Genomic DNA, 13,617 nt, shown 5'->3' on the forward strand with positions numbered 1-13,617 from the left:
CACACACTGATAGTGTGAGATTCACTGATAGTGTGAGACACACTGATAGTGTGACACACACTGATAGTGTGGCACACACTGATAGTGTGAGATTCACTGATAGTGTGAGACACACTGATAGTGTGACACACACTGATAGTGTGGCACACACTGATAGTGTGAGACTCACTGATAGTATGAGACACACTGATAGTGTGAGACACACTGATAGTGTGAGACACACTGACAGTGTGAGACTCACACTGATAATGTGAGAGTCACACTGACAGTGTGTCACTGATAGTGTGAGACACACACTGATAGTGTGAGACACACACTGATAGTGAGACACACACTGATAGTGTGGTGACTCACAATAAATGACAATAATAACTCACGTCAAACATGTGGAGAGCGTCGACGTATTCACTATGGTAGAAATATCTTCCCGGGAATATTTTTGAAAATTCTGTGGAGTTAAAAAATTTCATGAATTGATAGTGAAATTTATAAAATATATAAATTTTATTGTACATCATATGATGTACAATATATTAAAAATATTGTACATCATATAAGCAAATGAGAGCTCTGGTCCACGATAACTAACTTCACCCAGCACCTAGTGAGTCAACTGAGAGCTCTAGTCCATGATAACTAACTCCACCCAGCACCTAGTGAGTCAACTGAGAGCTCTAGTCCATGATAACTAACTCCACCCAGCACCTAGTGAGTCAACTGAGAGCTCTAGTCCATGATAACTAACTCCACCCAGCACCTAGTGAGTCAACTGAGAGCTCTGGTCCATGATAACTAACTCCACCCAGTACCTAGTGAGTCAACTGAGAGCTCTAGTCCATGATAACTAACTCCACCCAGCACCTAGTGAGTCAACTGAGAGCTCTGGTCCATGATAACTAACTCCACCCAGCACCTAGTGAGTCAACTGAGAGCTCTAGTCCATGATAACTAACTCCGCCCAGCACCTAGTAAATCAACTGAGAGCTCTGGTCCATGATAACTAACTCCACCCAGCCCCTAGTGAGTCAACTGAGAGCTCTGGTCCATGATAACTAACTCCACCCAGCACCTAGTGAGTCAACTGAGAGCTCTGGTCCATGATAACTAACTCCACCCAGCACCTAGTGAGTCAACAATTATGTATAGGACTGCACCTTATAATATATTTGGAACAAATTATTTAACAGCTTTAACGTGAGCAAAAGTTAGGGTGATTCATTTGCCAAAAAATGCAGATAACGGATCAACGTTAATCATGTATAACTCTCCACACCCTCATGTATCACTCTCCACACCTTCATGTATAACTCTCCACACCTTCATGTATAACTCTCCACACCTTCATATATCACTCTCCACACCTTCATGTATAACTCACCACACCTTCATGTATAACTCTCCACACCTTCATGTATAACTCTCCACACCTTCATGTATAACTCTCCACACCTTTATGTATAACTCTCCACACCTTCATGTATAACTCTCCACACCTTCATGTATAACTCTCCACACCTTCATATATAACTCACCACACCTTCATGTATAACTCTCCACACCTTCATGTATAACTCTCCACACCTTCATGTATAACTCACCACACCTTTATGTATAACTCTCCACACCTTCATGTATAACTCTCCTCACCTTCATGTATAACTCTCCACACCAACATGTATAACTCTCCACACCTTCATGTATAACTCTCCTCACCTTCATGTATAACTCACCACACCTTCATGTATAACTCTCCACACCTTCATGTATAACTCTCCACACCTTCATGTATAACTCTCCACACCTTCATGTATAACTCTCCACACCTACATGTATAACTTTCCACACCTACATGTATTACTCTCCACATCTTCATGTATAACTCTCCACACCTTCATGTATTACTCTCCACCCCTTCATGTATAACTCTCCTCACCTTCATGTATAACTCACCACACCTTTATGTATAACTCCACTCCTTCATGTATAACTCTCCACACCTTCATGTATAACTCACCACACCTTTATGTATAACTCTCCACTGTTTCATGTATAACTCTCCACTGTAGTCAACGTTCTCTCGACTTAGTCCTGCAAGACGACTAAGTAAACCGCCGCCGATATAAAGCAGTGTGTGTCGACTGGTGTTTAAGTAAAACTGGAAGAGATTTGCGTACCCCGGGACCGGCTTAGGGGAGAAACGGACGACAGTGAGGGTGCCTGTTAGGAAGCGCTGCTAGCCAGACGCTAGAGGCTTTTGCCAGAGGTTCACTACCCCTGTATCGACTGTTTAAGTGGCCCCGATCAGCGTGTGGGCTGAGGTTCTCTGCCAGCAAGTGGCCGGAAAGTGATCGTGGGGTATAGGCACCTCGTGAGACTGTCAGTGGGCTGGCCCACGTACAAGATGAACCTCGCCAGTGTTTTCCAGTACGGTTGGACAAAGTACTGAGTGAGAGAGGCCTAGCTCTACCAAGTATTCAAAGATCAATACACTGTGATCACTCATTCCCAAGGGTGCTTCCAACGTAACTTCCCTTATATCCCACTCATTTAGTGTAAATATCAAATCAAGCATGGCTGGTTCATCTTCCCCTCTCATTCGTGTCAGTCCCTTGATGTGTTGGCTTCGAAAGTTACTTGTTGCCACATCCAGCAGCTTAGCTCCCCATGTGGGACTTAGCTCTCCAAGTCTATCTTCCCGTGGTTGAAGTCTCGCATGATTAGTAGTCCAGATCCATTCCTGCTAGCGACAGAAGCTGCTCTCTCTCTCTATTATGTTTATGGTGGCCATGTTGTTTCTATCATAGTCCTTTCTGGGTTTTCTGTCATTTAGTGGTGGGTTATATATGACTATGACTATAATTTTTTGTCCTCCAATTGTTATGGTACTTGTTATGTAGTCACAGAAATCTTCATAGCCTTAAAACCCCATCTCCTCAAAACTCCGGCCTTTTCTTACCAGCAGAGCTACACCACCACCTCCCCTTCCTTCTCTCTCTTTCCTCACTACATAGTTCTCCTGTGGAAACACTGCATTTGTTATGGTTTTCGTTAACTTTGTTTCTGTGAGTGCTATTATGCCTGAGTTTTCTTCTTGTTCCTATTCTCTAAGTTCATATGATTTATTTGTAATTCCATCTATGTTAGTGTACATTGTCTTGAGACTCACTTTCTTCTGTTCATTCTCATGTCCCCTTCTTTGTGAGTGTTCTGCTGATGGGGGAAGCTGTTTCATAAGAGAGAGGATTTGTGAGGTGGATAAGAGTCTCAGAGGATACTGGGGTGAGGGGTGGGGGGTCAAGTGAAGGGAAGACTGGCAGGGAATGGGATGAAGGGGGACAGGGGACAGGGAAGGAAAGGGGGGAAGGTGGATATGGTGGAAGTGGAGAAGGGGGTAGAAGGGAAGGAATGAGGAGAGAAGGGAAGGAGGACCTGGGAAGGTATGGGGTTAGGAGGGAGGGAGGGCTGACAGAGCATTTGAGTAGGGGGCAGGGAGGGTTCAGGGTAGGGGGGTTTTCTATGAAGAGGAGGGTGGTGGAGTAGCCCTCCCCTCTGGTGTTACTGGGCTGCTTATTGTGGGTTCCCCCTCTCACGTCTGGTGATATTGTGTTAGGGGCTGTGATTTCCTGGTTTTCTCCTCTCGCCTTGCACTTTTTCCTTGCTTCTGCCGCTATCACTCTCTCCTACCTTGTCATGTCTATTGGGCTCTATCATATCAAAATTTGAAACTGTGCATGGAATCAGCCTCCACCACATCACTGCCTAATGCATTCCATTTGCTAACTACTCTGACATTGAAAAAGTTCTTTCTAACATCCCTGTGGTGCATTTGGGTACTCAGTTTCTACCTGTGTCCCCTTGTTCATGTACAATCCATACTAAACAGTTTATTTTTATCTACTGTGTCATTTCCTCTGAGAATTTGGTAGATCGTGATCATGTCTCCCCTAACTCGTCTGCCTTCCAGTGTCATGAGGTTCAGTTCCAGTAATTTTTCCCCATAGCTCATTCCTCTCGGTGTACTCTCTTTCTCCTCTCATTTCTTGGGGACTAGCCTGGTGGCATACCTCTGAACCTTTTCTAACTTCGTTTTGTGTTTGACTAAAGGTGGACGCCTCGCTGTGCGTATGCGTGTGTGTGTGTGTGTGTGTGTGTGTGTGTGTGTGTGTGTGTGTGTGTGTGTGTGTGTGTGTGTATTTACTATATGTATCTTGAATTTGTATGTATATTTGTATCTATTTGTATCAAGGCACAATGGGTATAATAGTCTATTACATGTTCTATCATCTTGTTATACTATGTTGGTTCGGGGTCTTGAAGTAGGTAGAATGTTGTTATGTGTTAACTGGCTGTTGATTGCTGGGTTTGAGTTTTTGATGTGCAGTGCCTCGCTGATGTCGAGTCTCCTGTTGTTGTTGTACCTGTCGATAATTTCTGTGTTGCTTGAAAGATTTCTCTGGTGATGGTCTGGTTGTGTGAGGAGATTATATGCTCCTTAATGGAGCCCCTGTTGTTTGTGCATTGTTAATCACCTAGAGAGACGTTGCTGTCTTGCCTATATACTGAGATCTTTGGGGCTGGCAGTTCCCAAGTGGGCATCAAGTGGTGGCATAGACGACGTTGGTCTCTTTTAAGGCGTTCTGTTTGGTGCCTGGAGACTTATTCATAAGTTGGTTTGCCGTCTTCTTGTTTTTGTAGAAAATTGTAAACTGTCTTCTGATTTTTGTCTGTGGTGATAACGTTCCTATTAATAACATATATCCATCAATCACTGCATGGGGAATTGTGTAAAACCCTGATATGCGTCTCGGAGAGGCTGCAGGATCCGTGTGAATTCAATGGAATTCCCGGTTGCAATTCTTTTGACCGTGTCGTGGCCTAGTCGACTAAGGCGGCGTCTGGGATCATCCCAGTCGAAAGTTCGAACCCTCATCACGGCCCTTGTGGATTTGTTCATAAGAACTTTCACTTTAGAAGGATGGGCTGAACAGAGACCAGGGGTTCCCCTAGCTATATATGAAAGAGAAAGTATTTGTCTATCCAAGGATGGAAGCCATAGACTTGAGGTTAATCTCGCACAACTTTGGACGGTGATTGGTGATTTTTGGAGTGTTTGGGGGTTGTGGTGGGAGACCTGTGAGGGAGTGCTACTGGTCTAGGCACGGGGTCCACCCGGGTACTGCTGGGTACCGCCTCTAGTAACACAAAGGGTGCATTACCGGCACTAACCTTACGACCAACCTCCTCCAAAGGATCAGCTTCTTGTTAGACAATACACATTTAATTATTGCAACATTATTGTAAGATACCTGAAGAAATTCTCGTTCAATGGTGTTAATTTGAGAAAATTTGAAATTTCTCAAATTTCTTAATTTGAGAAAGCTTTTTTAAGAACAGAAAATAATAAATGATTATTTGGTTTATAAAATTATTATAAAATGATTCGGCTAAATGTAAAAAAATATTGAGACTAGTCTGTTAGTATATTTTAAAAGGAAGTAAATTTACTTAAATTTATCCGAGGGCTTCTATCTCAAGTGGTCTTGATGGGGCCAGAAAGCCGACGGCTTGTCTTGTACATCTTTCTTTCTTTCTCCATGGCAACACTGTTATACTGAACCATAACATGGCAACACTGTTATACTGAACCATAACATGGCAACACTGTTATACTGAACCATAACATGGTAACACTGTTATACTGAACCAAAACATGGCAACACTGTTATACTGAACCATAACATGGCAACACTGTTATACTGAACCATAACATGGCAACACTGTTATACTGAAGCATAACATGGTAACACTGTTATACTGAACCATAACATGGTAACACTGTTATACTGAACCATAACATGGCAACATTGTTATACTGAACCATAACATGTCAATACTGTTTTACTGAACTATAACATATCAACACTGTTATACTGAACCATAACATGTCAACACTGTTATACTGAACCATAACATGTCAACACTGTTATACTGAACCATAACATGGCAACACTGTTATACTGAACCATAACATGGCAACACTGTTATACTGAACCATAACATATTAACACTGTTATACTGAACCATTACATGGTAACACTGTTATACTGAACCATAACATGGCAACACTGTTATACTGAACCATAACAAATTTGAACCAACCTATATTAGAGCTTTCAGGTTTCGCACCCGCTATCCTTTCTCTCCTCTTTCTTTCACAGTATTTATAGTCGTCGATCTGAGAGCCGGGCCTTCGTCCCACATCAAAACTTCCAGCAAAGTTGAACACTGCTTCCAGGGAAATGGGGTCAGGGTTTACTGCTAGCAGCTCTGTGCTTCTGTCTACCACTCCTGGGTTTAGGAAATAATAAAGCTTTATGTTAGTGTCTGGGCTGGCATATGAATATAAATATATAGTATGGTAAAATAAGGATACAATTTTCTAACTCTACTAGAATAACAACAAAATTTGCTTGTCCTGCTTGAATGAACATCAGATTTTCTCAGCACATGTTTCCCTCAAGCAGGTCTAAGTCAGCCTTGGCGTGCTTTACTTACCCAGGCTACACACAGAGTCTGGCTCTGAGGAGAGGGACAGAGATGCTTGTTCCCCAGGTTGTACGCGAGAGGCTGACCAAGTGAGGTTTACGGTGTTACTGAGGCACTTGTCCACCTCCAGCTCCCTCGAGTCCGCCACAACCTCCCCATCTTTACAGGTATACCACACCAACACCTGCAAAACATTATCAGTCTTAGTGTCCCTCTTCATATGGCATACCAAACCTGGAACATATTATTGTTTTAGAGTTATTAATGGAGGGGAGAAAATAAGGTTAATGTCATCATTCCAGGTTACACATTCTACCAACAGTGTTACAGACCCAATAGCTGATCATATTTGGGACGGGAAGATGATTAACTAGCACACAGCATCCCAGTATATTGAATTAGCTATTTAGTTGTCATACAATGATAGCAGTATTGGTGTTGAGCTCGGCCCGCAAGCTGTTCACACTCGGGGTCCTTTCCAGACTTTTCTTCTGAACATGAAATAAAAATGTCAGTATTTTTCACATTTTAGGTAAGTAAATACACAATTCTAAGATGTGGGACAAAATTTTAGCAGTGTAGCCTTAAAAATTAATTACAAATAAAATAAAATTGCATCTTTAAAAACGAAACGTGCACTAAAAAATGTTGACTTAAAATTTTGAAACATTTAAATAGTAACCGATTATTCGTTTCAAAGTTGCAAAAACTCACTTTTAATTAAATAAACTTAAAACTTTTCACCACTAATAGGAGAGGCAGATATGGGCTGATTATTATCAAACTTTACACATCTGTTGAGTCTGGCGGACTCATTGTGGTACGTACTGTTGCAACTATATTGATTTTGAAGCAAATGAGAAAAAATTCACGTAACAATGATAATTTTACTCATTAGCAGATATATATTTCTGCATATGTATATCTAATTTCTTTAGTTAATGCATTTAGTTTATCTTGTAGCACATTTATACACTAAAAGGCATGTATTCGGTATGGCTAATATATGTATACCCTGTATACACAGTATGTTGTATATAATTTAGTATACCATGTATAGTGTATATTTATTATTCATTTATTGCAATAAAAGTCCAGGGCCTTTCTCCTACAAGCCACAATTGTGTCCGCCTACAACAAGCCACAGTTGTGTCCGCCCACAACAAGCCACAATTGTGTCCGCCTACAACAAGCCACAATTGTGTCCACCTACAATATGCCACAGTTATGTCCGCCTACAACAAGCCACAGTTGTGTCCGCCTACAACAAGCCACAATTGTGTCCGCCTACAACAAGCCACAGTTGTGTCCGCCTACAAGCCACACTTGTGTCCGCCTACAACAAGCCACAGTTATGTCCGCCAACAACAAGCCACAATTGTGTCCGCCTACAACAAGCCACAATTGTATCTGCCTACAACAAGCCACAGTTGTGTCCGCCTACAACAAGCCACAGTTGTGTCCGCCAACAACAAGCCACAATTGTGTCCGCCTACAACAAGCCACAATTGTATCTGCCTACAACAAGCCACAGTTGTGTCCGCCTACAACAAGCCACAATTGTGTCCGCCTACAACAAGCCACAGTTGTGTCCGCCAACAACAAGCCACAATTGTATCTGCCTACAACAAGCCACAGTTGTGTCCACCTACAACAAGCCACAGTTGTGTCCGCCTACAACAAGCCACAGTTGTGTCCGCCTACAACAAGCCACAGTTGTGTCCGCCTACAACAAGCCACAGTTGTGTCCGCCCACAACAAGCCACAATTGTGTCCGCCTACAACAAGCCACAATTGTGTCCACCTACAACAAGCCACAGTTATGTCCGCCTACAACAAGCCACAGTTGTGTCCGCCTACAACAAGCCACAATTGTGTCCACCTACAACAAGCTACAGTTGTGTCCGCCTACAACAAGCCACAATTGTGTCCGCCTACAACAAGCCACAGTTATGTCCGCCTACAACAAGCCACAGTTGTGTCCGCCTACAACAAGCCACAATTGTGTCCGCCTACAACAAGCCACAGTTGTGTCCGCCAACAACAAGCCACAGTTGTGTCCGCCCACAACAAGCCACAGTTGTGTCCGCCTACAACAAGCCACAGTTGTGTCCGCCCACAACAAGCCACAGTTGTGGCCGCCCACAACAAGCCACAGTTGAGTGCTCACTACACGACCATGTAAGGCTGGAGGGAACATGTTGAGGACCTCCCCAGACCAGCGGCCACACACGCGGTGTAACTCTTCTTCCAGGCGGTGTTTTGCTGACTGTATTATAGCGCTACTTTACTAATTTCGACCTGTGTATTTTCACATAATAGTTTCAATAGTTTGATTTTCACATTCAGTATTCATGGTATATAAATAAAATAAGGATATATTATGGCAAAAAAAAATGACCGCAGGTGTGTTGACTCAAGAGCATAATCCCTCCTCTCCTGAACGTCACAGTGAGGGGTGAGACCTCAGACTGGCGTGAAGTCACCAGTGGAGTCCCACAGGGCTCTGTACTTGGACCTATCCAATTTCTGATATACGTAAATGATCTCCCGGAGGGTATAGACTTATTCCTCTCAATGTTTGCTGACGACGCCAAAATTATGAGAAGGATTAAGACAGAGGAGGACAGCTTGAGGCTTCAAGAAGACCTGGACAGGCTGCAGGAATGGTCGAACAAATGGCTGTTAGAGTTTAATCCAAGCAAATGTAATGTAATGAAGATAGGGGTAGGAAGCAGGAGACCAGATACAAGGTATCACTTGGGAGATGAAATACTTCAAGAGTCCGAGAGAGAGAAAGACCTGGGGGTTGATATCACGCCAGACCTGTCCCCTGATGCTCATATCAAGAGGATAACATCAGCAGCATATGCCAGGTTGGCTAACATAAGAACGACCTTAAGAAACTTGTGTAAGGAATCTTTCAGAACATTATATACCACATATGTCAGACCAATCCTGGAGTATGCGGCACCAGCATGGAGTCCATATCTAATCAAGCATAAGACTAAAATGGAACAGGTTCAAAGGTTTGCCACCAGACTAGTACCCGAGCTGAGAGGTATGAGCTACGAGGAGAGACTACGGGAATTAAACCTCACTTCGTTGGAAGACAGAAGAGTTAGGGGGGACATGATCACCACATTCAAGATCCTCAAGGGAATTGACAGGGTTGATAAAGACAGGCTGTTTAACACAAGGGACACACGCACTAGGGGACACAGGTAGAAACTGAGTGCCCAAATGAGCCACAGAGATATTAGAAAGAACTTTTTTAGTGTCAGAGTGGTTGACAAATGGAATGCATTAGGAAGTGATGTGGTGGAGGCTGACTCCATACACAGTTTCAAGTGTAGATATGATCGAGCCCAATAGGCTCAGGAACCTGTACACCTGTTGATTGACAGTTGAGAGGCGGGACCAAAGAGCCAGAGCTCAACCCACGCAAGCACAACTAGGTGAGTACAATGTTAACGGAGCGCTTCGTCTCGCACAAACAACGCTCCTGCCATGTGTGTGTGTCAAATGTTCTGACAAAGAAGCAGCAGTAGATGTCACACTAATAATTTTATTTTTATAACATTTTAATATATAAAATACTATCTACATATACAGTAGTATTATTTCATAGCAATGACGTTTTATTTCTGTCTAGGCCGTCAACAGGCCGTCGCCAGTTCGCAGGTATAAAGAGGTTGAAGAACGCACCTTTAGAGCGCAGGAGGGAGAAATATATAATAATTTACACTTGTAAAATATCAGAGGGTCTGGTTCCAACTAATATTTTAATATTAATGTTTTCCCTCTAATATTAGTATTTTCCCTCTAATAATATTATCCCTCGAATATTTTCTTCGAGAATTTTCTCGAAGTAAAACTAACTAATCTCGGTAAGTCATATGAGCACAGACGTTGTGGTGTCCAGAGTAGGGATAGTGATTCCACAGAACCCTGCCCCACAGTTCCCAGAAATCAGGTAATTGAGCATTATTCTGAAACTTCGACATCCCTTGGTGAGTCTCTAGGGGAGTCCCGGTGAGTCCCTGGAGAGTCCCCTAGGAGGTCCCTCGGAGTCCCCTAGGAGGTCTCAGGGGAGTCCCCTAGGAGGTCCCTGGGGAGTCCCCTAGGAGATCCCTGGGAGTCCCCTAGGAGGTCCCTGGGGAGTCCCCTAGGAGGTCCCTGGGGAGTCCCCTAGGAGGTCCCTGGGGAGTCCCCTAGGAGGTCCCTGGGGAATCCCCTAGGACGTCCCTGGGAGTCCCCTAGGAGGTCCCTGGGGAGTCCCTGGCTCCTGGGGAGGATGATAACAACGACGTCTAATGATGAACGCCAAGTGAGGCGCTCTGCCAGACAAAAAACCACAAACTTCTGGACTCTCATTCAGAACACTGTATACAGCTGCTTGTGAGAAAGAATGTGGGTTACATCCGAAAATTTGGTTTGTAATGCTACACGTGCATTGGGTCTTCACTTTAATTGAAGCACTGCGGCTTTGTGGTAAGTTTCTCCAAAAATATAATATATTTATGAAGAAATATATGCACGTAATCTTTTTCATATATTCAAGAAATTTGCACGTAGAATGACAGTTCAGATAATCTTGGAGTTAAAGGTTTGGTTAATAAACAATGAAAGCTTAGTAAGAAAACTGCTAACAATCTCTCAAGGTTATTTGTGCATCCTTAAAGTGTGGAAGTTGAACGACTCGCAGCAGGCAAATGTTGCAAACGTCTATCATTATCTTAAACAAATTATCCTTACTGAGTAGACTTACTTAAAAGCAAATATAATCCTTATACAGACCTTGACCTTGGGAGATGCAGTTGGAGGAATGTTGATAATGATGTTGACGACTCCCCTGATGGTGTTGGGGAGGGGAGGGGGGAGAGGCTCCACCAGGTGCTCCACACTGATGGGCAGTTCCCCGCTGGTCAGCTGGTACTCCTGGCTGCTCTGGTACTGGACCTTCCCGCGAGACACAACCTGAAGTAATAGTAGAGTGTTAGGCCCCGCTGGTCAGCTGGTACTCCTGGCTGCCCTGGTACTGGACCTTCCTGCGAGACACAACCTGAAGTAATAGTAGAGTGTTAGGCCCCGCTGGTCAGCTGGTGCTCCTGGCTACCCTGGTACTGGACCTTCCCGCGAGACACAACCTGAAGTAATAGTAGAGTGTTAGGCCCCGCTGGTCAGCTGGTGCTCCTGGCTGCCCTGGTACTGGACCTTGACGCGAGACACAACCTGAAGTAATAGTAGAGTGTTAGGCCCCGCTGGTCAGCTGGTGCTCCTGGCTGCCCTGGTACTGGACCTTGACGCGAGACAACCTGAAGTAATAGTAGAGTGTTAGACCCCGCTGGTCAGCTGGTACTCCTGGCTTCTCTGGTACTGGACCTTCCTGCGAGACACAACCTGAAGTAATAGTAGAGTGTTAGGCCCCGCTGGTCAGCTGGTGCTCCTGGCTGCCCTGGTACTGGACCTTCCCGCGAGACACAACCTGAAGTAATAGTAGAGTGTTAGGCCCCCCCGGTCAGCTGGTGCTCCTGGCTGCTCTGGTACTGAACCTTCCTGCGAGACACAAACTGAAGTAATTGTAGAGTGTTAGACCCCGCTGGTCAGCTGGTACTCCTGGCTGCCCTGGTACTGGACCTTCCCGCGAGACACAACCTGAAGTAATAGTAGAGTGTTAGGCCCCGCTGGTCAGCTGGTACTCCCGGCTGCTCTGGTACTGGACCTTCCCGCGAGACACAACCTGAAGTAATAGTAGAGTGTTAGGCCCCGCTGGTCAGCTGGTACTCCTGGCTGCCCTGGTACTGGACCTTGACGCGAGACACAACCTGAAGTAATAGTAGAGTGTTAGGCCCCGCTGGTCAGCTGGTACTCCTGGCTGCCCTGGTACTGGACCTTCCCGCAAGACACAACCTGACGCAAGCAAGTAGCTTCGTATGCAGGTCTAATGGTCAATGAGAATTTTAAGTTGTATATTTCATTAAACAACTTTTATATCTAACATTCATTAGAACTCTTCCAGCTAAATAATTGAGGATCCCGGGGTAAGCCCTAGCCAGGACAGAAATGGTTTGGTATGGTTCCTTTCTCCTGATGACTCTGTTCACCTAGCAGTAAATAAGTATCTTTAAGTTAGGTAACTGTTGTGGGTTGCATCCTGGTGAGGGTCAGCAGGGTCAAAACCCCCTAACATGAGTGGTGAATATTGCTGGAACAGAGGCGGACTTTTTATTAAGAAACAAACCAGTTCCTGCAAGGAGTGGATGGCCAACAGGCTGTAGTGGATATATGGGCCTGTGGCCTGCTACAAGGAAAACCATGTTGGATGAAATTTTTTAAATAATTAATAATTGTACATGATTAACCAAAATAAATATAATGTAGTTATACTAATTGTGTTATTTTTTCCCATTTTAAGTCAAGTGTATTCATGCCAAAAAAGTATATTTACCTCTCTATAACAATCCCCTCGAGCATATATCTTGCATGGCTGGTTCATTCAGTTTTACTCATTTTCCTCTGCTAAGTAATTAAATTGTATTTATGGTCACAATATTTATGAGTTCACATACTTTGTAATTACAGTAACATCAAAAATCACTTTAGGATCATGTACTATTACTAAAAGAGTAAAACTATATTGCACAAATGTTGGCATTGAACCTTACGATACTCAGTGTTAATGAGATACTTTGCCACTAATAACCTATGGAGCTCAGATCTATTGTGCAGTGTTAATACTTAATTTATGATCATTACGAACAAACACGAAGGCACCAATTTCCTTGAGCATAACACATGTCAGGTAGACAGCGTTAAATTTCCTTACAATTACCTGGAGAGTAAAGATGGCGGAGGTCTGGTCGGAGGCGGAGAAGAGGACTGGCAGGAGGTGGTCCTGGGCCTCTCCAGGCACACACTTGAGCTTGCCCTCCGGGGCGTGGATCAACAGCGACGAGTTAGAGGGAGAGAAGGAGTGCTCCAGGGTCTTCGAGAACTCCGACTGATGCATATTCGCCCGGGAGTTCAGGGCCTTTATCTGAGGAGAGTTAAACACACTTTAGCATACTA

The 13,617-nt window shown here is 44.0% G+C and overlaps 1 protein-coding gene across 1 annotated transcript in view; it reads right to left on the reverse strand.

Annotated features, from left to right (window-relative positions):
* LOC138349723 (murinoglobulin-2-like) overlaps positions 1 to 13,617 on the reverse strand; it is a 241,512-nt gene that overhangs the window by 67,976 nt on the left and 159,919 nt on the right. Inside the window, exons 9-13 of the mRNA XM_069314539.1 lie at positions 13,382 to 13,585; positions 11,347 to 11,526; positions 6,556 to 6,730; positions 6,160 to 6,348; positions 378 to 448 (exon numbers count right to left, since the gene is read on the reverse strand). Coding sequence (XP_069170640.1) covers positions 378 to 448; positions 6,160 to 6,348; positions 6,556 to 6,730; positions 11,347 to 11,526; positions 13,382 to 13,585 — 819 coding nt within the window. The remainder of the gene's footprint in view (positions 1 to 377; positions 449 to 6,159; positions 6,349 to 6,555; positions 6,731 to 11,346; positions 11,527 to 13,381; positions 13,586 to 13,617) is intronic.

This window comes from Procambarus clarkii, chromosome 79 (assembly GCF_040958095.1).
Source record: "Procambarus clarkii isolate CNS0578487 chromosome 79, FALCON_Pclarkii_2.0, whole genome shotgun sequence".
NCBI classification, from domain to species: domain Eukaryota; kingdom Metazoa; phylum Arthropoda; class Malacostraca; order Decapoda; family Cambaridae; genus Procambarus; species Procambarus clarkii.